Below are 26,669 nucleotides of genomic sequence, written 5' to 3'. Positions count from 1 at the left end.
CCCAGGGTGCGTCCCTCTCCCCCCCACTGGGCCGTACCCACCTCCTTGACCTTGCTGAAGCCCATCCAGAGGCGCAGCCTGCGTAAGAACAGTTCCACCATCTCGTAGTCCTGGGGCTCCCACGCTGGGCGGTAGAGCTCCCCGCGCAAAGCGTGGTACCGCCACCGCAGGAGGACGGCACCCAGCCTCAGGGCGCCCCATAGCCGCAGGGCCCAGAGCCCTGTGCACAGCAAGGGGGAAAGACGCCAGGACTCGTCCGGACACAGGGCAGGACCCCCGGCCCCAGGGCACAGCACCAAAAGGGCCCGGGCGGCGCTCCAAAGGGAGTCCACACAGGAGGAGACCAGCTGGGGGAAAGACGGCACGAGTGACAGGCAGCCCGGGGCTAAAGCTCCCTCTCCGATGGCCTCCCCCCCGGGACCTACCAGAAAAGCCAGTTGCATGTAGGCCACGGCGAGCACCACCAGACCCATGGCTGCACCCACGAGCTCTGGCAGGGCCCAGCACAGTGTCTTGCCGAAAACGGACCACTGGCGCACAAAGCGCAGCTGCTGGGCTGCCTGTGGGCAAAGGGCATCAATGGCCCAACCTCACCCAGAAGCACCATCCCAGGTCCACCAGCCCAGCCCTCACCTTGACCAAGAGCAGGAAAAGCAGCGAGGCAGCCAGGCCGCGGGCCACCGCACTCAGCTGGGCCACCTGCTCAAAACTGGTGAAGTGGTGCGGGCGGCGGCGCAGGAAGCGGGTCCATTGGTGGTCAGCGGCGCCCAGCTGCGCCAGGCGCACCAGCCCAGCGGCCGCTGTCAGTGCCACCAGCAGCCACCGCGCCCAGGTCCCAGGCCTCCTGGCACACACACGCCCCTCTCTACGCCAGGAGCGCACCTCAGCCACAGCAAAATACATCGCAAACAGCAGCAGGCCCACCTGCAGAGGACCCGGGCGCAGCCACAGTGGGGCGGGGTCAGGGCCGGACAAGGGTGGGCAGGGCCGCGCGGGGCAGAAGACTGGAGTCGGGGGTACAGCATGGGGGTGTCAGCCGGCTGAGGCCACCAGGGGGCACAGACTGGGCTGGGGTGGGCGGAGCAGCGCAAGGGTGGAGTCAGGGCCTGTGGGCGGTGGTGCCAGAGCTGGATCGGGAGGGCCCCCCCCCCCCCCCCCCCCCCCCCCGCGCTGCGGTGGGCGGAGCCACGCAGGGCAGGGTCAGGCTGGGCGGGGCAGCGGAGCACTGTCAGGGCCGGGCCTGGGCCGCGAGGGCAGTGTGGATGGTGAAGTAAGGGCCTGTGCAGTGTGGGCAGGGCAGCCTGAGGGCGCAGAGCCCGGTTGGACGGGGTCATGCGGAGGCGGGTCGGGCTGGGGTGGGCGGTGGCCGCACAGTGCAGGGGCAGGCTGGCTGGGTGGGGAAGCGTGGGGGTGGAGTCAGGGCCTGTGGAGGCGGTGTCAGAGCCGAGGTGGGCGGGGCCACGAGAGGGAGGGACTGGTTTGGGGTGGGCGGGGCAGGGAGAAGGTGGAGTCAGGGCCTGGGGGGCGGTGTCAGAGCCGAGATGGGCGGGGACACGCTGGGAGAGGCGGGGCCACGAGAGGGCGGGACTGGTCTGAGTGGGCGGGGCATAGAGAGGGTGGAGTCAGGGTCTGTGGCGGGGCGGGGCTGCACAGAGCGTGTCCGGCTGGGCGGGGCAGTGGGCGGTATCAGAGCCAGGCCTTGGCCACGAGGGGGCGGGGTTGGGCGGAACCGTGAGGGGTGGCAGGACCTACCGAGGTGAGCAGTGGCATTGAGAGGCCAGCGCTGAGGCGGCGCAGCGCGAACGGGCGGACACTGACGGCCGTCACGGCTTGTCCGGCCGCAGGGAACTCGAGGCGTAGCGTGACAGCAGCGTGCAGCCCCACGGCTGGGCTGTACCGCGTGAGCTCCACGAACACCGCACGGCTCCTGCGCAGAGGGCACGGTGGGACCGGAGTCCGAGCCGGTGGGAAGGGGTCAGGCCGAGAGGGGAGGACCTGCGCCGCGGAGAAGCTGGGGGCCTTGGCAGAGGCAGGGGCTTGGGCAGCGGGTGGAGGAGGAGGGTGAGGTGCACTGGAGGGTGAGGTGCACTGGGGGGTTCGTTGGGAACAGCAAGGCTGGGGCGTGGGGGGGGGGGCGCGTGCAGAGCACCCACCTGTTGTCGATCCAGTTGTGCAGCTGCAGGAAGCCCAGCTGCGCGCGGCTCTCCTCCAGGCTGGGGCCCAGCTCCTGCACGTAGCCCCCGCTGTCATACACGGCGCAGGACCCCCAGTACCAGACGCTGCCGGGAGGGGACAGTGTCAGAGCGCTGCCCCGCAGGAACCCGGGAATGGGCGGGGCTCCGCGGGAGGAGCGCTCTCCCAACGGCCCAGGCACCCTGGCCCACCCTCCCCGCTCACTCCAGCAGGTCCGGGGCAGAGTAGGCCCACGTCTTGGAGCCATTGTGGGTAACGCTCCCCCAGCCAACGCCATAGTCGCTGGTGCTGAAGCTACCGGAGGCTGCCGAGCACATGAGGGCCCCTGGGCCGGGAAGGTCCGAGCAGAGCGCTGAAAGTAGAAGGCCGGAGAATGAGCAGGACCAAACCAGGAGCACTGGCTGTTTACCTGCCCCCAGGGCTCAGCCCTGAGTGATGGCAGCGACCCTCCCAGCAGCCCAGAAGGTAGATGTCCCGGAGGCAGGGAGGTCACCCAAAGGCTTCTCTTTGGGAAAAAGCAGGGATAAGTGGCAGAGTGCCCCTCGCCCGCTCACCTTCCTGCAGCCGCACCTGCCGCAGTCGTGGGGGCCCCAGCTCCGGTCGGGACTGGTTCCCGTGGATGTAGGGGAGCAGCACGTGGGACATCCAGGGCCAGAACTCATCAGACCTGCCCGTGCCAGACAGAGTCACATGCTCCATGCCTCAGCTCCCCGAACCCACTGGGGTCAGAGAACCAGCCAACAGGGGGCTGCCAGTGTTGCCCCAGGGGGCTGCCAGTGTTGCCCCAGGGGAGGCACGACCTGGCGCCTCAGCCTCGGCTTCCTGACACTTGTGGGGAGGTAATGCTGGGCGGGGGCTGCACAGGGCACACACGGCATGGAGCAGTGTCTGTGGTCTACACCCACTGCAGCACCCGCCCCAGTTCAGAACACCAGAGATGCATCAAGACACTTCCAACATCCCCTGGGGTCTGGGTTGGACCAAGGGCGGGATCCGCACCACCCCGGCCCAGAAGGCAGACAGGCTGCCTGCGCGTTGGGGCATCCATACCGGGTGATGGCCAGGAAGGCCTGGCTGTCCAGCTCCTGCTTGATGGCGTTCTGCAAGCGGTAGGCATGGTTGTGGCACGTGGTGTCCCCATAGTTGGCCAGCAGCGTCACCAGCAGGAAGAACATGTACACCAGAAGGCCCTGTGGGGTGGGGATGGGCCTGGGGTCAGCCAAACGCAGCCCGGGCTCCTGGAACAGCAGGGCTTCCGGACGCTGGACAGCAAAGTGCTCACAGCCAGGGGGTCTGGTGCTAAGAGCCAGGCCTGGGGGCAGACATGTCTGCGAAGCCATGGAGCCACACCAGGGCCGCATGAGACCAGGCAGGAGCAGGCACTGGACTTAGAAGGGGCCCATCAAGGATCAAAGCAGGAGTTGGAGGGGATGGGAGGGCGTCAGGCAGGGCAGGGGCTGCAGAGCCTGAGACCCCCTGCGGGAGAGCCTTCGGGGCTCAGGAGAAGGGCTCGTGTGCGGTTTCCGAGAAAGGCAGGACTCTGGGAGGACAATGCCCTGTCCAGGAGGCCAGAGAGGGAGGGCCGGGCCCGGCCACTCGGCCTGAGCTCACCCTCAGCATCCCGTGCAGCCTCTTGACCTTGCGGGCCTCCTCCTTTGCCAGGAAGAGCGCGAAGCCGTGGGGCGGCCGCACCCGGGGCACGCGCTCGCTCACGGGCGTCACGGCCGGACTCTCCACCAGTGTGTCATCCTCATCAGGGTGCAGCCGCTTGGCCACCAGGGCGAAGTACAGGGCTTCCAGCAGGACCTGCGCCAGGAGGGCGTCAGGGAGGCCGCGAGGGCCGGAGGCCGGCGGCTGGGCCCCCCTGCATCCCACCTACCTTGAGCGGCTCCCAGCAGAGGAACGAGGCCAGGAAGCTGGTGCTGCTTGAGAGGAGCCACATGACGGACACGCTGGGGGGGAAGCTGGCGCCAACCCACCCGGATACCCCCACGGCCACAGCCACCAGGAGCAGGCTGAGCCCGTGGGCCAGGGACGCACACCAGGCCGGCAGCAGTCGCTTCCGCAGACCCTCCACCAGCCCTAGCGAAGCAGACACACACCGTGAGCGGCCAGGCCGGGGAAGGGGCAGGGAGGTTGTCGGGGGACTCAGGGGCGCACCTGTCCTAGAGAGCTTCGCTGAGCGGGGCTGCTCCCACATCAGGCCTGGGCTGGGCAGCCCCCCGGCGCCCCGACTCTGCAGCATCAATGTCTGAGTCCTCTCCCCGGGAGCGCCAGACCTGCAGCGGGGGGAGCGCGGAGGGCAGCGGCCAGCACTCACTGTCAGCCCGCACACGGGCCACCGCATCGGTGCCGGCAGTTCCAGGAGCCTCTCTGGACTCGTGCGTCCCCTGCCCCTGGTCTATGGGGACAGAGGGCACTGCCCTGGCCCCAGGCGGAGATGGTCCTGGGCTTCAGAACACCACCGGGCACCTGCTTCTCAGTCCAGGAGGTCCCCTCGGCCTCGGGCTGCAGCCCCCCAACTTCCCGCTGCCCCACAGCCACATCCTCGCCTCCTGTGGCCGCAACCTGCTGCTGTCCTGCCGCCACCCCCCGGCCTCCAGACCCTACCCCGGCCTGCTCTGTGTACCAGCGAACCATGACTAGGTCTGCCGCCTTCCACGCACGGAGCACCCAGGCCTCGCGCCTTCCCCTCACCTCCTGGCACACACGCTTCCACCAAGGGACTGCGTTGTAACCAGAGACCAACTCGGGGAAGGAAACGTGCCTGGCTTTCACAGCCGAGCTGCCGCTCTCAGGACACCTCCCCGGACGTCCCAACGGAGAAGGAGAGCAGAGATAACGGGGAGAAGACAAGAGGGAGGGAGGCAAGACCGTGCCAGGCGCTTACTGGGGACGAGGCGGAAGAGAACCCCAGATGCCTGATGCACCTGCCGCTGCACTGCAGCAAACCCGTTTTGTGCATTTCCTACAGAATAAAAGGCACTGTGGCTTCTAGAGGTCAGAGTGCCAGAGAGGACAGACGTGAATGCATGGGATCCACTGCTGTCTTGAAATGGACTTTGCTGATTATAAAGGCAGCATAAAACTATTTGTAGAGGAGTTCCCGTCATGGTGCGGTGGAAATGAACCCGACTAGGAACCATGAGGTTGTGGATTCAATCCCTGGCCTTGCTCAGTGGGTTAAGGATCTGGCGTTGCTGTGAGCTGTGGTGTAGGTTGCAGACGCGGCTCGGATCCCGAGTTGCTGTGGCTGTGGTGTAGGACGGTGGCTACAGCTCCCATTCGACCCCTGGCCTGGGAACCTCCACGTGCCGCGGGAGCGACCCTAGAAAGGACAAAAACAAAACAAAACAAAACAAAACTCTGTAGAAAGTAGAGTGACAATAAAGAGTGGATTCTGCAAGGAACAGTGGTGTCTGCCGTCACTTCCTGTCTCTCTTGTGTGTGCGTCTGTTTTACATGTGTGTGGGGACACTGTACCAGATTCACACGGTGGATCTAGCACAAGATATGTAGAATTTTACATTCGCCTCAGAGCCGCAGGAGAGCAAAGGCTGCAGCCGTGCTGGTCGTTGATTCCTTCAGGGACAACCAGTGCGATGTCCCCTAACTAGGTGCCGGGCGCTGTCCTAGGCGCTGGGAGATGAGACCACCAGCCACCGCCTGCGCCGAGGATGCATCTGATGCGGACAAGATGGTGACAGGGACGACGCAGGGGAGGACGAGCAGGGAGGCCCGCGTCGGCCCTGGGCCCGCGCACTTTGGTCGGGCGGGAAAGAGGGCTGCTTGGGGCAGCTCTGGAGGGAAAGCTCATGGGAGGCCGCCAGGCAGAGGGAGCAGCAGCGCTACAGCTGAAGACAGAGTGGGAGGAGCCATAGCGAAGGGAAGGGGCCCAGCAGGCGGCGGGGCCAGCTGGGCATGGATGGGGGCGCATCGGAGGACGGCGCCCAGGCGCGGCTGGCCATCTCCAAGACGGCCCGTGACCCCTCCCTCCGGGCTGCTGTCCCTTCCCACGGAGTAACCAAAAGGATGCAGTGGAAGTGACAGTGTGAGGACCACAGGGCTGGGCTCTAAAGGGCGGTTCCCCTGGGCCATACGCTCTGCGGATGCCAGAGGCCATGCTGCGTGGCTGCTCAGACAGCCTAGGGCTCGGGTCCAGACAGGAAGGAGCCGAGGCCTCGCCAATGGCCTGCACCCGTGCGCCGGCCCCCGGAGTTGTCTGCAGCAGTAGATAACCGGGGCGTCAGGAGGGCAGGGACAGGCCTGCTTCAGGGAGCAGCCGCTCCCAGGCGCAGAGGGAGGGTGAGCTGCAGAGAGGGAGCAGGGAGGGCTCTCTGAGTTGGCTGGAGTGGCCCAGGCAGAGGGGGATATTTGGACGGAAGAGGCAAGGGCACCTGCAGAGGAGGTCAGATTCCAGACCTGGAAATAGCTGACAGAAGCTGGTGACAGCTTGCGTGGATTCATTCTCTTTCATGGCCCCAAAGAGAATGAATCCAAAAAAAAAAAAAAAAAGAAGGGAATCCAGGGAGTTCCCATCATGGCTCAGCACTAACAAACCCGACCAGCATCCATGAGGGTTGGGGTTCAATCCCTGGCCTCACTCAGTGGGTGAAGGATCCGGCGTTGCTGTGAGCTGAGGTGCAGGTCACAGACGGGGCTCGGATCTGGTGTTGCTGTGGCTGTGGTGTAGGCTGGCGGCTACAGCTCCCATTCGACCCCTATCCTGGGAACCTCCATATGCTGTGGGAGTGGCCCTAAAAATACAAAACAAAAAAAAAACAAGATCTAAAATAAATTAAAAAATAAAACAAATGAGCAACTACAAATTTAAAAAAGGAAACTGAAGAGGATTCAAAGAAATGAAGAAATATCCCAGGCTCTTGGATGGAAGTATTATTAAAATGGCCACACTACCCAAAGCAATCTATAGATTTAATGCAGTCCTGATCAAATTACCCATGACATTTTTCACAGAACTAGAAGAAATATAAAATTTATACGGAACCATAAAAGACCCAGAATTGCCAAAGCAATCCCGAGGAATAAGGACAAAGCAAGACGTAGAACCCTCCTAGACTTCAGACTACACAACAGAGCTACAGGAATGAAAATGGTGTGGTACTGGCACAAAAACAGACATATGGATAAACGGAAGAGAACAGAGGGCCCAGAAATAAACCCACACACCTACGATCCATTAAACTTCCTCAAAGGAGGCGAGAACAGACAGTGGAGAAAAGACAGTCTCTTCAGCAAGTGGTGCTGGGAAAACCAGACAGCTGCATCTGAACCAATGAAGTTGGAACACACCCTCAACACCATGCCCCAAATAAACTCAAAGTGGCTTAAAGACTTCAACACAAGACGCCACCAAACTCCTAGAAGAGAACACAGGCAGAACATTCTCTGACGCATTTTACCAAGGTCTTCTTAGGTCAACGTCCCAGGGCAAGAGAAATAAAAGCAAAAATAAACAAATGAGACCTCCTCAAACGCACGTGCTTTTACAGCAAAGGAAACCATTAAGGAGCTCCCGTCGTGGCTCAGGGGTGAACGAACCCAGCTAGGATCCGTGGGGATATGGGTTCCATCCCTGGCCTTGCTCCGTGGGTTAAGGATCCGACGTTGCCGTGAGCTGTGGCGTAGGCCGGAAGCTGTAGCTCTGATTCCATCCTTAGTCTGGGAAGCTCCATATGGCATGGGTGAGACTCTCAAAAAAAAAAAAAAAAGAAAAAAAAAGGAAGCCATTGAAAAAATGAAAAGAGGAGTTCCCATTACGGCTCAGTGGTAACAAATCCAACTAGTATCCATGAGGATGTGGGTTCAATCCCTGGCCTTGCTCAGTGGGTTAAGGATCTGGCATGGCTGTGAGCTGTGGTATAGGCTGCAGATGTGGCTTGGATCCAGCGTTGCTTTGGCTGGGGTGTAGGCCAGTAGCTACAGATCCAATTCAATCCCTAGTCTGGGAACTTCCATATGCCATGAGTGTGGCCCTAAAAAGCAAAAAAAAAAAAGCAAAAAAAACCCCAACCAAACAAAACCCCTACAAAACAGGAGAAAATAGTTGCAAATGATGCAACTGACAAGGGTTTAATTTGCAAAAGATACAAACAGCTCACACAGCTCATTAACATCAACAAAAACACCCCATCAAAAAATGGGCAGGAGACCCAAACAGACGTTTCTCCAAAGACGACATACAAGGGTCAGTAGGAACATTAAAAGATGCTGGTCACTCCGCATTGTTACAGAAACAGCAGCCAAAACGACAATGAGGCGCCACCTCGCACCCGGCAGAATGGCCATCAAATGTGAGCCTACAAACAGCAAATGCTGGACGGGGTGCGGAGAAAAGGGACCCCTCCCGCACCCGTGGTGGGCGTTTAAGTCGGTGCAGCCATTGTAGAGAATAAGGAGATTCCTCGAAAACTAAAAACACAACGACCATATGATCCAGCACCCCCGCGCCTGGGCGTGCATCCAGACAAAACTCTAATTTGAAAAGATACACGCAGGAGGTTCAGCCGTGGCTCAGGGGTAACGAATCCAACATCCATGAGGACACAGGTTCAATCCCTGGCCTCGCTCAGTGGGTTAAGGATCTGGTGTTGCCACGAGCTGTGGTGTAGGTTGCAGACACATACTGGATCCTGCCTTGCTGTGGCTGTGGTGTCGGCCGCGCAGCTACAGCTCTGATTGGACCCTAGGCCTGGGGACTTCCATATGCTATGGGTGCGGCCCTAAAAAGAGGAAAAAAAAGATAAATGCAAACCTATGTTTAAAACAGCTCTATTCACAACAGCCAATACATGGAAACAACCTAAATGTCCATCAACAGAGGACCGGACTAAGAAGATGTGGTACATGGAGTTCCCACCGTGGCTCTGCGGAAACGAATCCGACTAGGAACCATAAGGTTGAGGTTTCGATCCCTGGCCTTTCACGTGGGTTAAGGATCCTGCATTGCCGTGAGCTGTGGCGTAGGTTGCAGACGTGGCTTGGATCTGGCGTGGCTGCGGCTGCGGCACAGGCTGGTGGCTACAGCTCCGATTGGACCCCTAGCCTGGGAACCTCCATATGCCTCAGGCACGGTCCTCCAAAAGACAAGGAAAAAAACAAAAGATGTGGTACATAGATACAATGGAATACTACTCAGCCATAAAAAAGGACAAAGTAACAATGCCATTTGCAGCAACACGGATGGACCCAGAGATTATCATACCAGAGTCAGAGAGAAAAAGACAAATACCACATCACTTATATCTGGAATGTACAATACAGCACAAATGGAACCTATCTATAAAACAGAGACTCACAGGCAGAACAGACTTGTGGTTGCCAAGGGGGAGAGGGGTGTGGGAAGGGAAGGGTTGGGAGTTTGGGGTTAATAGATACAGACTAGTATAGGTACAGGATGGATAAACAGCAAGGTACTACTGTTGAGCCCAGGGAATTACACTCAATATCCTCTGATAAGCCACAATGAAAAAGAATATATACACACGTATGTATGTAACAGAATCACTTTGCTGTGTATAGCAGAAATTAACACAACACTGTAAATCAACTAATTTCAATCAAAAAGAAAAAGATGAGTTCCCGCTGTGGCACAGTGGAAACAAATCCGACTGGTATCCATGACGATTCGGGTTCAATCCCTGGCCTCACTCAGTGGGTTCAGGATCCGGCGTTGCCGCGACCTGTGGTGTAGGTCGCACATGCGGCTCAGATCCCACATTGCTGTGGCTGTGGCCAGCAGCTGTGGCTCTGATTCAACAGGTAGCCTGGGAACTTCCGTATGCCAAGGGGGTGCAGCCCTAAAAAGCTAAAACAAGAGAATGAACCCAAGAGTTTTGCTCTTTCCTGAGACATCTTGGGTTGGGAGATCAGGCCCTTGCTGCTGTCAGGCCTGTGCTGCCCTGAACGCCCACGTGGAGAAGCGGCCCACCCGCAGTCGGCCGTCTGGACCAGGGTGTCAGGAAGGGCTCTAGCTGGAGGTGTTGGGGTGGCCACCTTCCAGGTACTATCCCAGCACTTCCTCGTGTCATACTTTTTCTTTTTTGTTTTTTTTTTTTGGCCCTTCTCACACATGGATGTTCCCGGGCCAGGAATCAAACCTGCACCACAGCCGCGACCCAAGCTGCTGCCATGACAAAGCCAGAGCCTCACCCCGCGGCGCCACAGGAGACATCCTGGCATACTTTTTAATCGATTGGCAATGCCTTCCTGAAAATGCCATCAGGTCACAATCTGTGTTCATAAGATGACCTGAGAAGCTTTCTCGCTTTCACTGTGTAGTGGGACAGTTTGTCTATGTCCCTGATTTCTGGCTGCTTGAAAATGAGGAGAGTTTAAAAGGGGCAGAGAGGAGCTCCCGTCGTGGCGCAGTGGTTAACGAATCTGACTAGGAACCATGAGGTTGCGGGTTCGGTCCCTGCCCTTGCTCAGTGGGTTAACGATCCGGCGTTGCCGTGAGCTGTGGTGTAGGTTGCAGACGTGGCTCGGATCCCGCGTTGCTGTGGCTCTGGCGTAGGCCGGTGGCTACAGCTCCAATTCAACCCCTAGCCTGGGAACCTCCATATGCCGCGGGAGCGGCCCAAGAAATAGCAACAACAACAACAACAAAAAAAAGACAAAAGACAAAAAAGGGGGGGGGCAGAGATGTGGGTATGAACACAGACACAGAGGAGGAGAGAACACGAGGCAACCCTGTAAGAATCTTTGCTACAAACTGGAAACCAGCCAAGAAATGGGCACATTCTCCCAAACTTAAACTCCAAGTACCGCCAAGGGAAAAGGGCAGATCCTGAAAAGCCTGCTGCTCCCTCCTCCAGAGCCTGGCTGCCTTTCGTTACTCAAGCGTCCACTCCTGCTGCCTCGAGGGGCACACTGGCTGGCCCCCGGCGGGCCTCGCAAGGTCCTTTCGATGGACGAGGGGCTCAGAGACCAGACAACCTCGCGCCAGCCCCACACGGGCCCAACAGCACCGGGGCAGCCTCCAGAGCGGGGCTCCCCGGCCCGGGCTCCCCACCGACCCCTCTCGCAGGGCTGGGCACTCACAGGTCGGAGAGCAGGTCCGTCTCTCCTCGAGTGTCCTGGGTCGGGGCCAGGCTGCTGGCCCCTTCGGCCAGGATCTGCCGGATCAGGTCTTCGTCTAGACGGGGCAGACGGGTCAGCGTCAGGGCCTGCGCAGGAAGGGCTGGGACGCCTCCCTCCCCGCCGCTCACCTGAAGCCGAGAAGTACTTGGCAGGTGAGGAGGGGCCGACCAGGGAGAGGCTATCCTCCTCCAGGCCCAGCGCGCAGCCTGTCCGGCCCCGTGCCAGCTGCTGCAGGGTGCTGCCCGCGACGGACGCGTCACTCAGCAGGTCTGGCCAACTGAGGGTGCCTTCACACACCAGGCTGCAGGCGACAGGTCAGCAGGGGAGCCCAGGGATGCCTCTGCACACACCCCACCAAGCCCCGTCCCACGTGGACACGAGAGGCGGCTAAGCAAAGGCGCGCCCAAGACGGGGGCACGACCCGCAGCCGGCAACGCGGCCCCGACCATGTGACGCGTCCCGCGCAAAGCGCAGCTGACCAACATGGGAGATGGCTCGCGTTGCCTCTAGGGAGCCCCACCTTTTAGAATCCTCCAGAAATAAGTCATGTTGGATTTGCCCAGCAAAGGCCTGCGGAGAAGCACAGGGAGAGACTGACTCGGGGCTGCCTGGGACACAGCCCCAACCCAGGCAGGCCTGGGGGAGCCCGCACCTCGGCGCGCAGTCCCGGGAAGGCGAGCACAGAGCTGTCCAGCGTGGACGAGTCCAGGCGGCTGTCCACGTCGAGCACCGGCTGCCCCGCGGGGGTGGGGCCCGGGCCCCCGGCCACCTGTGGGAGAGGCGGGCGGTCAGCGGGAGGGGCGGGCCCCCTCCTGGCAGGCAGGGTCCAGGGTTCTGTCCTAGAGAATGTTTGAGAACGCTGCACGTGGCCGACATCTGGGGACCGCCACCATGCGCCACTCCGGAGCACGGGGACGGGGCTGCTGGAACGAAGCAGCTGAGGTTTTCATCGTATCTGGTTCCCGGGCACATGGAAGGTCCCAGGCCAGGGACTGAATCTGAGCTGCAGCTGTGACCGATGCCACAGCTGAAGCAACACCAGATCCTTCACCTGTGGTGCCACAGCAGGAACACTCTTGATTGTATCTAATTTTCATCAACTTAAATGGCCACCTCCGGCTAAGGATGACTGTACTGAGGTCCTGGGGGAAGTGGCACTGACCCTTTCCTATGAGATGGTGGATACAATCTACTGCTATTTGTTGGGGACTCCTGCCTGTGAGGCATTAAGGGACAGCGGCCTGCAGCTCCCTTTTCTTGTAATGTCTTGGTCCAGCTGTGGCCTCGTGGGATGAGTTAGGACTGCTCCCTCCTGGAGTTTTTTTTAGTTTGCAAAAGTTCGTATTGCTTCTTCCCTGATAGCGTGGTACAATCAGCAGCGGGACCACCAGGCTTTTCTTTGTGGGAGTCTTTAAGTTACTGTCTTAACCTCTTTATTTGCTATAGATCTGTTCAGATTTTCTTTTGGTCTTTTTAGGGCCACCACCCTTTTTAGGGCGGCATATGGAGGTTCCCAGGCTAGGAGTTCAATCGGAGCTACAACTGCCGGCCTATACCACACCATAGCAATGCCAGATCCGGGCCATGTCTCGACCTACACCACAGCTCACGGCAACACCAGATCCTTAACCCACTGAGCAAGGCCAGGGGTTGAACCCACATCCTCATGGATACTAGTTGGGTTCATTAGCCACTGAGCCACGAGGGGAGCTCCAGATTTTCTGTCTTTTTGAGCCAGCTCTTGCAGTTGGTCTTGCAGGAACCTGCCTGTCTCTCCTAAGCTACCTAACAAACACAAGAGCATTGGCAGTTCCTGGGTGCCCTGGTTGAGTCTGTGATGCTCCCCCGCCCCCTTCACTCCTGTCTCTCTGCATCTGTCTACCTGGTTCAGTCTACCTAGAGGCTGGTCAGCGTAGCCGAACCCTCTGGCTGCCAGCATAGCCTGCATGAGAGGCAGCAATGCCCACGGTCCACGAACCCCACCCACCTTGCTCCGGGACATCCGGAAGAGGAACAGGATGGCCAGGTAGACAGGGTAGACAGCCATGCTGGACACCAGGCCCACGGCAATGGTGTCGACGCTCAGCGGGATCAGACCGGACACGGGCCCCATGCTGTGGTGAGCCAGGAGGGATCAGGCTGGGCTGGGGCAGGGGCCGGAGGGGTGGGCAGAAGGAGGGTGTGCTGACCCCCACTGGCACCTACCCGTAGGCAGCATCTCCCACGACCCCGTACCACACGGCATTGGCACCCAGGAAGAGGCAGAGGAGGAGGGCACAGCAGGTGGCCCGCTGGACGCGAGTGAAGCGGCTCCGAGGCGGCCGGTCCCACATGGAGAGCCAGACGTGCTTGTCAAAGAATCCACGCTGCAGCTCGGCCACCAGGAGACGCCGGAACCGCCGCAAGGCCGCATCACCTGCGGGGCACGGAGGGCTTCAGGAGGCCCGAGGGCAAAGCGGCCCCCAGCTGCCCGCCTGGGCGGGGCCTTACTTGCCGCCAGCACCTCCTTCTCCACCAGGCCCCCGTTGGCCTCCGTCTCCACTGACAACCAGTCGTTGACCAGGAAGAAGGTGCTGCGGGCGCTCTGCAGGTCCCTGACGATGACATGCTGAAGGAACCAGGCGGGGCTGAGCCCTGCGGGGGGCGGGGCGTCAAGCCTGGTGGGGCGGAGCTGAGCCCTGTGGGGGGCGGGGCGCCAGGAATGGGTGGGGCGGGGCTGAGCCCTGCGGGGGGCGGGGTGTCAGGGAAGCGTTGATGTCCACAGACCTTTGTTGTCGTGCCACACGCGGATCTTCCACACGCTGCCCAGGCTGTGCGGGGTGGCGATCTGGAAGATGTCCAGGCTGTTGCGGTGGAAGGCACCGTCCCCGTCCAGGTGTCGGTGGCCACTCCGGCTGTCTGCCCCGTACAGCATGATGCCCACGTGTGCCGTGGTCCCTGGAGGGTCAGGGATGGGGAGGCAGGTCCTTGGGTTTGCTGCCCACCAAGCTCGTGACCCGGGCTGAGCCTGGCCTGTGGACTCCCCCTCAGCAGGCAAGGGCAGCCCTGGCCTTGTGGCTCCAAAGCAAGCAAGCCTCAGTTGCCTCAAAGTGGACACCCCCCCACCCCCCAGGACTCGGTTCAAACATCTGTTGAGACAGCTGTGATGCGTTAACTGCAAGCAACCGCATGAAACACACATGGCTGCTGGCCTTTTGATCCACCATGCAAACGAGAGATGCTCATCCTGAGTCCTGACCAGGGACCAATGACGCCACCTCTGCCAAAGCCTGTGGGTGACGGTCACTGTGCACCATCAGCCCCAAGCCTGGCGCGGCACCACATCCTTGCCTCTGGTGATAAACCTACACGATGCCTCACAAGAGGGGGTCGTCAAGAGATGGGCTTGGATGACAAAGACGAGAGCACAGCAGCAGAATGAAAAAAGTGATGCTGAAGCGAGCCTCGAACCAAAGGCAAAGAGACACCGGCAGAGAGATGGCCCCCATGGGGTCGGCTGCCCCGGGGCCCTGGAGAGGTGACGGCAAGTCAGCAGAGTAGGCGCAGGGGGGGTGACAAAAGCGGGGAGGATGTTGCCGAACTGACACTGGCATCGATTTAACATGTCCTTCATGCGAAAGGCCGCCCCCGGCATCCCCCCGGGGGAGAATGGGACTGGCCTGAGTGCTAAGATGTTGGCAGGAAAGGGACCCGGGGCCGAGGCGCAGAGACGCGGGCTCCGGACAGCAGGACGCGGAGGCGGCAAGCACGCTCACCCTCCCGTGAGCCTCCCAGCTTCTGACGGTGGACGGTTTACGTAAGGAGGTACTAACGCCCCCTCAATGCTCGCAGCCAATGGGCAATGCGCTCTCGATGTCTCAGAGACAAGGGCAGGTGTCACAACTTGCTACCACTTAGTAACGGCTGCCTGCACCCACGGTCAAGCTCGCTCCGCCTGAGGCACACACCAGCACGCCCTGCCCACTGGGCGCGGCACGGCTGCCCCCGCCGACCGTGAGCCAGCCTGAGCCAGGAAGGGGAAGATCCAGAAGGACTACGGCGTGTCGCCAGGGTCCTGGGCGGATGAACGAGCTGGGGCTTCACAGAGCCTGGGACAGCCAGCCCCTGCCTGACACCACCTGTCTACTCGGAGACCCCATGATGAAGGCCGCCTGGGGGCCCAGACAAGCTGCCCCCCTCACCTGAGCCCCGGCCCCAGCCGGTCTTGACTAGGATCTCATACTTAAAGCGGCCTCCCTTCCCGCAGAAAGGGATGACGCGGACCCGGCTGATGTCCAGTTGGTCCAGCTTACGCAGGATCACGGCCATGACCGCATAGGTCACCAGACACACGGTGCATGTCAGCAGGACGATGTAGTTCCCGCCTGAGGCTGGCTCCTGGGGGGACAGAGCCGTCAGGCCCAGGAGGCACAGCCCACCCCTCACGGGCTCCGGGCAGAGCGGGGGTGGCCCGGGCAGTCAGGGCGCGGCACGACTCACGGGGAAGATGAAGTGGACATGGCTGGGGGGCACAAAGAGGCTGGCACCGAAGGCGGTGAGGTGGCGGGTGAGGCAGACAGCCTGGCTGGGTGAGGTCTCCTCCAGGGGCACGAGCCCCTCCGTCCGCCACGCCCTCTCCTCCTCGCTGAAGTACTGGCAGAGGGACGTGTACAGACCCACGGACACCTCCAAGGCTGACCAGTGGAAGTGGCTGGTCAGGTTCAGGTAGTAGCTCCCGCCCAGGTCTCTGGTCCTGGGAAAGGTGGGGGTGTCACGGCAGACCCAGCCCAACCTGCTCCCCAGCCCTCCTGCTGCCACTCCCACTCCCACAAGGCGCTCAGGGGCCTTGGCACACACAGGTCCGGGCACAGCCTGCCTGCACTCAGAGACCAGCCCCCTCACCCTGCGCTCCCAGGCCCAGGGCAGGACGCACTCACCCAGGAGCGATGAAGAAGGTGTAAGCCCGGTGATCCTCGCCCTCCAGGGCCTCGCGGCTGATCCTCCTGCTGGCTGAGCAGTTGTGCTCATTGGGCCAGGGCGCCGAGTGCAGGTACACGGCCAGGTAGGGCTCAGGCTCCTCAGGCAGGTAGTAGTCTGCGGATGGCAGGGGCAGGGTCAGACACCTGCCCGGGCAGCTCACACACCCTGGGGACACCCCTGGGAGCCGCCCAGCGCCGCCCCCTCCACTACTCTGCTGCACGGGCCAGGGCTGGAGGCAGGATCTGCTCCTACCTGCCCCTCCTCCCCCAGCAGGGCCCCTGGAACCCTTGAAGCAGGAGGCAGACTTTAACAAAAGCCACAAGGTGGGGGAGGCGGGGGGGGGCGCCTGCAAGAAGTGCCTGTTCACTGCCCCCACAGGCCTGGTCGAGGGTGGGAGGGGGGCCCCCGGTGGCCCACCGAAGGCCCTGAGCCCCACACCCACCATTCACCACGCTGTACATGAGCCGCAGGTGCAGCCCGGCCTCGGGGTTGCTGCTCTCGGGGGTGACCACAACGCTGACCGAAGCCTGAGGCTGGATGACGGCAGAGCCGGCAGGGATGCTGCGGACCTGGGCAGCCTGCTCTGGGTTGTTGGGCACCTTTACGGTGATGGCACGCTCTGAGGCCAGCTGCCCGATGGGGATCTGGGCGCCGGCCTGTGTCTGGAAGGCCATGGACGCCACCTTGGTGGAGACGGTGTAATTGCTGATGTAGCCGACGGGGAAGGGGTTGGAGTCAACCAGGAGGATGAGCTGCACCACGTCGCTGAGGTTGGATAGAGCCCCACTGAAGGCTGCAGGGATGGAGAAGTGGCAGCCGGGGCCCGAGGCATTGCCCTGGCACAGCAGGCTCAGTGGGTCGGAGCGCTTGCCCTGTGCCACGATCTCCTCGCCCGCCAGGGTCAGGGGCTCCTCGTTGAGCACACGGGAGCGCGTGAGGATGCCCATGAGGGCCGATGAGAGGTGGTAGGCCCTGGACGCCACCATCAGCGCTGGTGGCTCGGCCCCGAGCTCTGAGGGCTGCGGGCCCTGCACATCTGAGCTGGCCAGGTGGATGAGGTCACCTGTGGATGGGGAGAGGTTGGGAAGAGAGGCAGAGGTGGGGAGGCGGGGCGATGCAGAGGGGGGGGGAGAGGGGAGGGGAATGGGGGAGAGAAGGGGAGGCGGGGAGAGGAGGGAGAGAGAGGAGGGGGAGGGGGGAAGCAGGGAAGGGGAGAGAGAGAGAAGGGAAAAGGGAGGGGAGGGGGAGGGATGAGAGGGAGATGGAAGAAGGGGGAGGGGGGAGGGGAAGATGGGGAGGGGGAGGGGAGAAGAGAGGTGGGGGAGGGGAGGGGAAAGAGAGGTGGGGGAGGGGAGGGGAAGGGAGAAGGGGGGAGGAAGAAAGAGAGAGAGAGGAGGGGGAGAAGGGGGAGGGGGGAGAGAGAATGGAGAGAGGGGGGAGGGGGAGAGGGGGGAGCGGGGGAGGGAAGGGGGACGGGGGAGAGGGACCGGGAGCCCCAGGGTCCACACCCGTGATGTTGAGGATGCTGTCCGCAATGGCGGTGGGTGTCCCGGTGCCCGCAGCGGTCTCTGCCTGCAGGATTCGCATCATCCCCTCCAGCTTGTGCAGCGTCTCCTTCAGGCATGAGTGGCACACGAGCTCCCTGCTGGACACCTGCAGAGAGCCCGGCACTGTGTCCAGCCCCACTCCGGCCCGCTGACCGGGGCCAGGCAGGGCGCCGCTCAGGGGCAGGTCTCCCTGCCTCTGCCCCTCAGCCGGGCTCGGCTCCACCACGCTTGCCGTGGTGCCGGGGCAGTGGCCGTGACAGTGGCCTCCCGGCCTCGACTCGGCCTTTCCGAACCACCCTTCACGCTGCAGGAGGAGAGACCGCCCCGAACCCGGCTCCACCCACATGCCTCTGCTGGGGGCCCTCCCGCCAGGCCCAGACGGGAAAGGGCAAGGAGGTGACTTGCCCCCACTGGCCACCCCCCGCCACGCCCAGAGCCCCAGGAGCCACGTGGCAGACAGGGCGACCCCCTCCAGAAGCCTCTCCACTCCTCTCTCCTATGGAAACCTCGGCAGCAACCCCTGGGCACGGTGTCCCCATGAAGACCAAGCCGAGCCCAACAGGGTTCCTGAGCCCCAGGCGAGGGTGGTGGGAGCTTCTGAGGGCTGGAAGGCGGGGGAACAGGGGTAGCACAGCGCAGAACACGCGTGTGTGTGTGTGTCTGTGTCTGTGTGTGTGTCAGGAGGGCACGCAGAGAGCGCTCGCCAGCCTTCGCCACGCCTGGGCTGAGCTCGGGGCCCCCGCAGGGCGGCCCTAGGGCGCGGTTCACAGGGCAGCTGGGGCCGGGCGCATGGCCAGGCAGCCGTGGCTGGGAAGGGAGCTCTTGGGTGCTAGGCGGGGAGGCCCGGGGCCCTCCTACCGTGCACTGGGCCAGTGCGGCTGCGACCTGCTGGATGTCGTCCACCGTGTGGACCTGCAGGGAGACCAGGGTCTCCGTGATGTTCTTGCGGATCTGGGCCCGCAGCTGCCACCGGGGTTCTGGCTCCACGGCCACGGCCAGGGCCTGCTCGTGCTGCGGGCACAGGTGAGTCGTGAGCAGGAGAGGCGGCCCCGCCCGCAGGGCAGCGCTGGTGCGCAGCCCTGGCAGCACCTCGAGCCCTGTCTCACCCCCAGGACACCCCGCAGGGGCGGTGGTGGCGCAGGGGAGGGCCGCGAGAGGACGGCAGAGAGCCTTCTGGGCCTGCCTGGCACCGGGCCAGGCGAGTGAGGGGCTCCCGGGGCACTGACCTCGTTGAGGACGGTGATGAGGGCCAGCGAGTACTCGATGACGTGCTGGGGGTCGGCCTGCCGCAGTAGCCCAGGCAGCATGGTCTCCGTGAGGCCGTACAGCCAGGCCGTGAGGTCCGGGGGGCGGCCAGGAGGGTCTCCGGGAGGCTCCGGCAGGGTGATGGCCAGAGACCTGCGGGCCGAGGCGGTGGGTGAACAGGTGGGGATCCCCTTCCCACCCCAACCGGGCACTGCTCGCACAGGCCCGGGCTTACCTGTTGAGGGCGACCACGGCGGCGCCCAGCTGGTCCTGCACGACTACCGCCAGGCCCACCGTGAAGTGAGGCGCAAAGCCGGGCGGCAGCACGGCCCCATAGGCGGAGAGGCTGCCCTTGTAGACGCAGAACTCCTCGCAGTGGCCCCGGCGACAGCGCCGCAGCAGTAGGGCGTAGAGCAGGGGGGCGCCCGCATCCTCGGCATCCTGCCAGCCTGGGGGCCCCCACAGTGTCAGCAGGGTCCCCGCGTGCCCCCCGCAACGGGGCCCCAGGGCCATACTCACCCCCACACTCGAAGTGCACCTTGGTCGTGAGTGCACGCACAGCTTCCAGAGGGAAGAGGCGGCAGGAGCCCCCCAGCGGGGGCCGGTTGGGGGACAGGCGGATGGAGGCACAGCCCTGCTCCTCCCCCGCACGGCCCAGCACCGTGAGCGTGAAGGTGTATCCCTCGCCATCCCGCAACACGCCGCGCCGCACCACCAGCCGCATGCCCGCGTTGCCCGTGGACGTGGTCGTCTCGTCCAGCACCAGGGTCTCGTTGCTGAAGGTGCGCGCGGCCCAGCGCTGAAGGGCACAGAGACCGCGGTGCTCAGGGCAGGTTCCCCCACCGCTGCACTGCATCCCCCCCCACCCCCCACCCCCACCAAGGCCCACCCTGCTCACCCCTCTCGTGGAGCCCCCGCTGCAGCTGTCACAGCGGCCCTCCAGGTACACGTAGGAGCTACGGCTCACTGCGTACACCGCCTGTGCCTTGCAGGACACGCACTCCAAGGACACGATGGGCACCCGGCCCCTCCGGATCAGCACCTGGGGAGTGGGCAGGACTTTAGGAGCCACACGCACCCTGCCAGGAGCCTCCAGGCAGGGGCTCTGCTGCTGAGGCCCAGGCCCTCGAGTGTGCTGGGCGGTGGGGAGGGAGTAGGACCCAAAGAAGAGCAGGGCCTCGGCCCCCCTGCACCTGCTGCTCCTGGGCCCGGCCAGCCGGAAGCCCAGGCTCCCCAGGGATCGAGCTCCCAGTCTCTACCCAGTATGTTCCTGTGGTTTGTGTCTCCCAGGCTTGGAGGAGGGAGCAGAGTCCATGACGGGCTAGTCTCTGCAGCACCCCAGGCCAGACCTGGGCCTGGTACCCAGCAGGCACCGAGAGGGGCCGCGAGCGGACAGACAAGTGAAGGTGCCAAGGCACGTGTGTTCACAGGACGAGGCCGGCTGGGCCCTCGGCTGTCGGTGGGGTAGGGCTGCACTGGCCCCAGATGGCTCCTCTGGGCAGGACCCCTCCCTGGGCAGCCCAGCTGCGAGCGGCCTGGTACCGGGATGGACACCCCACCCCAGGCGCCAGAGGGCCTGGTCCACCTCTCCCTTCCCAGCAGCAGGCGTGGTGCCACTGAAGGAAGTGTACGCAGTCCCAACCCGCCCGGCCAGTCTCAGGAGCACGTGTGCGCCCGTGCACCCACACAGGCGTGAGAACAGCACCCCCGCTTCCCCGTTCAGAAGAGGACCCTGCTCTAAGGAAGAGCCGCGTCTCTGGCCACAGGCCTTTGGTGCTGTGAGGCTGGTGTACTGCTCACCCCTGTGAGGGTCCGGGCTGCACCTGAGGCTCGGGTGCAGCTGCAGCCCTCTTGGGAGGTTGCAATGCCCAAGGCACGCTGCCTCGAAGCCGACTTCTATCAAAGGTGGTAACTGAGAACCCAGAGCCGCCAGAAGCACCAGAACACAGAGAACCTTAACAAGGGGTGCTCGGTGCTATGTGCAGGCAGCGCCCCCACACGGGACCTGTGGCACTGCCCGGGCGGCACCCACCGTCTGGCTGGTGGCTTCCTCACGCCGGCCGGCCTTCCACACAGTCAGGTTGAAGGTGTATTCCACGCCGGCCCGCAGGCGCTCCCGAGGGATGGTGACCACACTGCTCCCACGGGGCCCAAAGTTGAGCACACAGCCGCCAGCCTCACCCTGCAGCCCGTGATCAGGGAAGGGGTGAGACCCCGCGCCCTGCCTCCAAGGAGAGCCCAGCCCAGGGGCTGACGGGGGGCCCTCTCCCCTGGCTGAGATCAGAGCTACCAGGCACTCAGGTACCAGGTAGACCCCAGCCCCCACTGGCTCACTCACGGCCACGATGAAGCGAACCCAGGAGGATGGCCGCCCGCCCCGCCATGCAGCTGACCTGGGTCGAGGCCACGCAGGCCCAGTGGAAGCTGAGCGGCGTCTGGTCGCCGTCCTCCAGGTTGGGGTCGTAGGACTTGCTCCCATCCAGCACCAGGTCCTGTGTGTCGGACCACACACGGTAGGAGCCGCCCTCGACGATGGGCACCAGGCGCTCGGGGGCCACTGTCACGTTGGCCTGGACGCTCTGGGCCAGCGGTGTGTCGCCAAATGACACCACGAACACAAAGCAGTAGTGGCCCACGGGCAGCGCCAGCCGGGGTACCACCAGCTGGGGCCGGCTCACATCCACGCCGGGCAGGGTCAGCCGGGCCGGGCGGCCGGGGCGCTGGCAGCTGGTGGTGCGGTACACCTCCCAGCGGTACTCGGTCTGGTAGGAGACGCAGTCGCGCAGGTCGACGTGGGCCTCCAGGTAGTTGCGCTGGGAGCGCCGCATGAGCACCTGCGGGGGCAGGGCCACGTCCACCTCCGGCTCCCTGCAGGCCAGAACGTGGACAGTGACCGTGGCCTGTGCCATGAAGAAGCTCACCAGGTTGGAGGCGTTCACCTCCACGCGGTAGTCCCCGGGCCGCAGGTAGGAGTGGGCAGCCCAGGGCACGTCTGTGTCCTCCACCAGGGCTCCGTCCCCGAAGTCCCAGCGGTAGGCCACATGCCGGGGGCTGGGGCTCGTGACCGCCTCGAAACGGGCCGAGCGGTTGGTGAAGCAGCGGTCACCGCGCAACGCCACGTGCTGGATCACATCCTGAACCTCGACCACGAGCGTGCGGTTCACGCCGCCCAGCTCGTTGAAGGCGCGCACGTGGATCTCCAGCAGCCCCGCGGCCACGGGCGTGTAGGTGACGTCGCGGCCTGACAGGATGACCAGCGAGTCCCCCTGGACCTTCTGCAAGGAGAAGTACCAGGCGTAGGCGACACGGGAGCCCCGCTGTACCCGGGCCGTGAAGTTCCTCTCAGAGCCCGTGGCGAAGGCCGGCTCGCAGCAGTCGGGGACCTGGAGCCCACCCACGGCCTCCAGCACCGAGACGCGCACCTGCGCCTGCGCCCGGCTCACGTGGTTCTCGGCCTGGACGCTCACCGTGTAGTCCCCAACCTGGGGGAAGCTGCGGGAGAAGTGGGGCCCGGGCAGCGCCTCCACGCCAGCCCCGCTGACCTGCAGGTGGAAGCTGACCGCCGAGCCGGTGGCCAGCAGGATCTGAAAGTGGACCAGCTGCCCAGGCTCCACCACCTTCCTGCTGCTCCACAGCACCAGGCCCACGATGGGCTCCTCCACCGTGAGGTTGTGTGTGGCGACAACCCAACTGACTGCGTTGGAGGTGTTGAGCTGAATGGAGAAGGTGCCGGCATCGGGGAAGACCACGGCAACGTGCTGGCCGTGCCTGCTGCCACCCGGCACGGTCCAGCACCAGCTCACCTCGGTGCCCGAGGCCAGCTGCCCCCAGAGAGGGACGCTGGAGCCGGTCGCCACGAAGCTGCGGTCCAGTTCACCGACCCGGATGCTGAGACCGCTCACGGGCACCTGCACAGCCACTTCAATGGTAGCATTGGCCGAGCCCAGCTCGTTCTTGGCCATGACCGTGACCAGGTGCAGGCCAGGGGTGGAAAAGGTATAGGTGGTGGAGGGCTCCAGGGTCTCCCAGCTCAGCCCTTCCTCTGGGGACCAGGAGTAAGTGACGCTACTGCCGCCGGCCAGCTCGGCACGGAGCGCGACGCTTGTGTGGACGGCGGCTGGGTTTGGGGAGGCGGCCGCGGCCAGCCACCCCACGGGCTCCAAAAAGTCCACAGTGCGGTTGGCCGAGGCGCTGCCCAGCATGTTGGTGGCCCGCAGCTGGACGAGGTAGGTGCCAGCCTCGAGCACAGTGAGCGAGAAGGCTTTGCCGCTGCCGGCCAGGGCCGGGCCGCCGTCCCGCTGAGCCGTCCAGCTGTAGGAGATGTTGGTACCGTCCCTGACCACGGCCTGCAGCTGCAGCGTGTGGTTGGTGGGGAAGCAGCAGCCGCCGCCGCCCACCACCTGCAGCCCCTCTATGTGCTGCAAGACGTAGACGAAGATGCTGTCCTGGGCGGCGCCCACCTCGTTCTCGGCCGTCACGATGATGTTGAAGGTGCCCACGGAGCGGAAGGTGTAGGAGATGGTGGGGCCCCCGGGGATGGGTGTGCAGCGGTCGCAGAGGACCCAGGAGTAGTGCACGTCGCTGCCCGCCTCCAGCCAGGTGCCGAAGCTCACGCTGCTGTTCAGCGGCACCACCGTGCGGCTGGCGTTGACGCTGAGGCCCCGCACACGTCGCTGCACCGTGACGTTCAGCCGGGCCTCCCCCCGGCTCACGTCGTTCCAGCCAGCCACCCGGACGGCGAAGGAGCCTGTGCTGTCGTAGGCGTGGGTGACAGCGGGGCCCTCGAGGCGCCCGCCATCCCCCAGCTCCCACAGGTAGGCGGCAGGGTGCCCGCGGCCCACAGCCGAGAAGAGGTAGGGCTGCCCCAGCTCCAGCACGTGGGAGCCATTGACCTCGATGCCCGTGAGGTCCACAGGCTCCTGCACCTCCACGAGCGCCGAGTCGTTGGCGGCTGAGATGTTGTTGGACACGGCAACGGTCACCAGGTGGGGACCCGGGGCCCGGTAGGTAAAGGTGGCCTCAGGGCCCCCGACGCAGGCGGCAGTGTCCTCGGTGCCAAAGTCCCAGGTGTAGCGGTAGGGGAAGAGGGGCCAGGCATGGGCCACCAGCCAGGCCTCGTCCCCGAGCCGCACGAACTGCCGCTCAGGCCACAGGGTGACATTGCCCACCTCGGGCTCCACACAGACGCTGCGGAAGTAGTGCGCCTTGTTCACACGGCTCGACAGGACCAGCGCCAGGGGGAATGTGCCACTGCGCGTGAAGTTGTGCATCACGGTCGCGTCCCCCCGGACGGTCGTGTTGGACGAGCCATCCCCGAAGGTCCAGTCAAAGGTGTAATGGGCAGGGTCGCCGGTGACATGGGCCGTGAGCCGGGCGTGGGGCTGGGGGGGGATACAGGCTGTAGGGTCGATCCACAGCACCTCCAGGACAAAGACCTGCACAGGCAGGCTCTGGGCCAGGTGGCCGGCGGGGCTGGACGCGCCCACGGTCACCGTGCAGTTCTGTGCCCGCAGGTACACGTGCTCCACCATGGCCTCAGGGCCCGAGAGCACCGTGCCGTCCCCCATGTCGAAGGTCCACGTGACGTTGTCACCCCCATCCAGGGTGGCACGGACCACCACGGGTGCACCCTGCTCCACGGCCGGGCTCAGGCTCACGGTCAGGCCACGGAGCTCCTCGAAGACCCGGACGCTGACCCCCGCCACCACGCTGCTGACCGTGTTGTTCACCTGCAGGAGGATGGGGTACACGCCCCTCGAGGCAAATGTATGGTTGACCTCCGGCTGGGGCTGTGTCACAGCTGGGGAGCCGTCCCCAAAGTCCCATGTGTACAGGACGCCCAGGGGCAAGGGCAGTGGGTGCGCGAAGAAGGTGACAGGCCAACCAGCCACCAAGACTCGGCTGCCCATGGCCACGGACACAGCAGGCAGGGCGGCACGCACGCTCACGGGCACCTGCTGCGTCAGATTCTCGAAGGCGTTGGACACGAGCAGGGTCAGGTTGTATTCACCTAGCGGACAGTCACAGAACGGGGACGGAATCAGGGCCGCTGTAGCTACCTGCTCAGCAAAACCCTGTCTGACCTGGTGCTGGGGGTGTGGGCACCTGGGGGAGGCGGGCAAAGCAGGGTCCCAGTCCAAGAGTGAAGGCGGCAGGCCCCTGGACCCCGCCCTGAGCCGGTCACAGGGGGCAAGATGTGGGGCTAAGGTGGGAAGGAGATGGAGAGTGGGGGTCTCCAGGGCCGCGTGCGCTTTGGGTAACAGGGCAACACAGACACAGGCTGAGGTGACGGGGGGGGGGGGGGGGGGGGGGGGGGGGCGCTGTCTAATCTGCATTTCTGTGGGCGAGGCTTCTGGAATTTTAAAAATGACGAAGAGGAACCTCCCCTTCTCCCCCAAAAAAGGCTCAGGGGAGGAGACAGAAGGGGAGAGAAGAGCACAGCTTCTGGCTGGCAGACTCGAATCGTGGGTCTCAGAGGCCCAGTCCACCCTTCAGTCCTGGAAGCCTCTCCCCCCTAGTGAGGGCCCCGGCCACCGGCCTGGGCTGGATCAAGGGGCAGGGCTGGATCCAGGGGGGCTGCCCCCCAGGGCCGGGCTGGCCCAAGCTGGAGGCGGGCAGGCAACAAGCCTGCCACTCACCTGGGTCGGTATAGGTGTGTGTGACATTGTGCTCCACCAGCACCTGGGCCACCGTGGGGTCTGGGACCTGGAAGGACTCGTCGTATGGAGGCTTGAACTGGCCAATCACCTGCTCTCCATTGCCAAAGGTCCACCTACCAGAGCAACAGGCAGGCAGTGAGCAGGCTGGGGGATGAGTAGGAAGAGCTGCCACTTTCCCTGTCCCTCCTTTCGGGATCCCACCAGCCCGGCTTCAGTCCTGCAGCCCTTCCCCAGGTCCTGGCACACACTGGCAGGCGGGGAGGAAGCTGGGGACACCAGCCCCGCCCAGGCTCGGCCAGCTCCTGCTCCCCACCGGGCCCAGCACGCTTACAGAAAGACCACCTCCACGGCTGAGTCCACCAGCACCTCGGCTGCCAGAGCCAGCGTGGCATTGGGGGGTAGCACGGGCGGCACCGCTGACACCCGCAGGCCCCGCATCTTATGCATCCGCTCCACCGTGACATTGTAGTTGACAGTCACATTGCTCACGTGGTTGGAGGCCGTCAGCTGTGGAGACAGGAGGCAGTGAGCAGGCCACCAGCGGGACAGAAGGCAACGTGGATACAGCCCCACCCCGCACTCACCCACAGCCGCAACGGGGTCCTCCAGAGCAAAGCAGAGCATTAGGCACAGGGGAGCGGCGACCTCCCAGCCCCGCCCACAGCCCCGCCCCCGCCCCGCCCACCGAGAGCTTGAAGATGGCGGCGCTCTGGTAGATGACGTTGAAGACTACGTTGTGAAAGGTCAGGGACTGCTTGTCGTCGATGGTCCAGCGGAAGACCACGTCCGAGCCGGCCTCCACCGCGGGGCTGTACCTCTGCAGGAAGGCGCGGTGTCAGCTGGCCGCGCCCCAGTCCCCGCCCAGGGCCTTGGGAGGGCCAACTCTGCCGTCCACCCGCATGCACCCGCCTGGACCCACACGCGCCCGCCTGGACCCGCTCCCTCTGCGGCTCCCCGGGACAGG

At 63.7% G+C, this 26,669-nt stretch overlaps 1 protein-coding gene across 6 annotated transcripts in view; it reads right to left on the bottom strand.

Annotated features, from left to right (window-relative positions):
• The window catches only part of PKD1 (polycystin 1, transient receptor potential channel interacting), a 50,105-nt gene that overhangs the window by 1,597 nt on the left and 21,839 nt on the right, over positions 1-26,669 (bottom strand). For 2 of the 6 annotated variants that reach the window (XM_047780886.1, XM_047780887.1), the window contains exons 12-45: positions 26,391-26,522; positions 26,037-26,212; positions 25,685-25,818; positions 21,440-25,056; positions 21,079-21,228; positions 19,945-20,088; positions 19,566-19,845; positions 19,282-19,495; positions 19,028-19,199; positions 18,660-18,812; positions 17,763-17,907; positions 16,697-17,317; positions 16,212-16,368; positions 15,775-16,027; positions 15,477-15,672; positions 14,062-14,232; positions 13,786-13,929; positions 13,501-13,711; positions 13,283-13,409; positions 11,948-12,064; positions 11,816-11,865; positions 11,424-11,596; positions 11,257-11,350; positions 4,354-4,472; positions 4,073-4,275; positions 3,805-3,999; positions 3,244-3,383; positions 2,748-2,860; positions 2,398-2,545; positions 2,154-2,279; positions 1,753-1,927; positions 634-924; positions 426-560; positions 42-347 (exon numbers count right to left, since the gene is read on the bottom strand). In XM_047780886.1, coding sequence (XP_047636842.1) covers positions 42-347; positions 426-560; positions 634-924; positions 1,753-1,927; positions 2,154-2,279; positions 2,398-2,545; positions 2,748-2,860; positions 3,244-3,383; positions 3,805-3,999; positions 4,073-4,275; positions 4,354-4,472; positions 11,257-11,350; positions 11,424-11,596; positions 11,816-11,865; positions 11,948-12,064; positions 13,283-13,409; positions 13,501-13,711; positions 13,786-13,929; positions 14,062-14,232; positions 15,477-15,672; positions 15,775-16,027; positions 16,212-16,368; positions 16,697-17,317; positions 17,763-17,907; positions 18,660-18,812; positions 19,028-19,199; positions 19,282-19,495; positions 19,566-19,845; positions 19,945-20,088; positions 21,079-21,228; positions 21,440-25,056; positions 25,685-25,818; positions 26,037-26,212; positions 26,391-26,522 — 9,582 coding nt within the window. Of the gene's footprint in view, positions 1-41; positions 348-425; positions 561-633; positions 925-1,752; positions 1,928-2,153; positions 2,280-2,397; positions 2,546-2,747; positions 2,861-3,243; positions 3,384-3,804; positions 4,000-4,072; positions 4,276-4,353; positions 4,473-5,496; positions 6,504-11,256; positions 11,351-11,423; positions 11,597-11,815; positions 11,866-11,947; positions 12,065-13,282; positions 13,410-13,500; positions 13,712-13,785; positions 13,930-14,061; positions 14,233-15,476; positions 15,673-15,774; positions 16,028-16,211; positions 16,369-16,696; positions 17,318-17,762; positions 17,908-18,659; positions 18,813-19,027; positions 19,200-19,281; positions 19,496-19,565; positions 19,846-19,944; positions 20,089-21,078; positions 21,229-21,439; positions 25,057-25,684; positions 25,819-26,036; positions 26,213-26,390; positions 26,523-26,669 lie in introns of those variants that run through there. The other 4 variants (XM_047780888.1, XM_047780890.1, XM_047780889.1 and 1 more) reach the window with 4 other exon arrangements.

The sequence above is a fragment of the Phacochoerus africanus genome, chromosome 5 (genome assembly GCF_016906955.1).
Source record: "Phacochoerus africanus isolate WHEZ1 chromosome 5, ROS_Pafr_v1, whole genome shotgun sequence".
Classification (NCBI taxonomy): domain Eukaryota; kingdom Metazoa; phylum Chordata; class Mammalia; order Artiodactyla; family Suidae; genus Phacochoerus; species Phacochoerus africanus.
The sequence above is the reverse complement of the archived record's forward strand: the minus strand, read 5'-3'. Positions and strand labels throughout refer to the sequence as shown.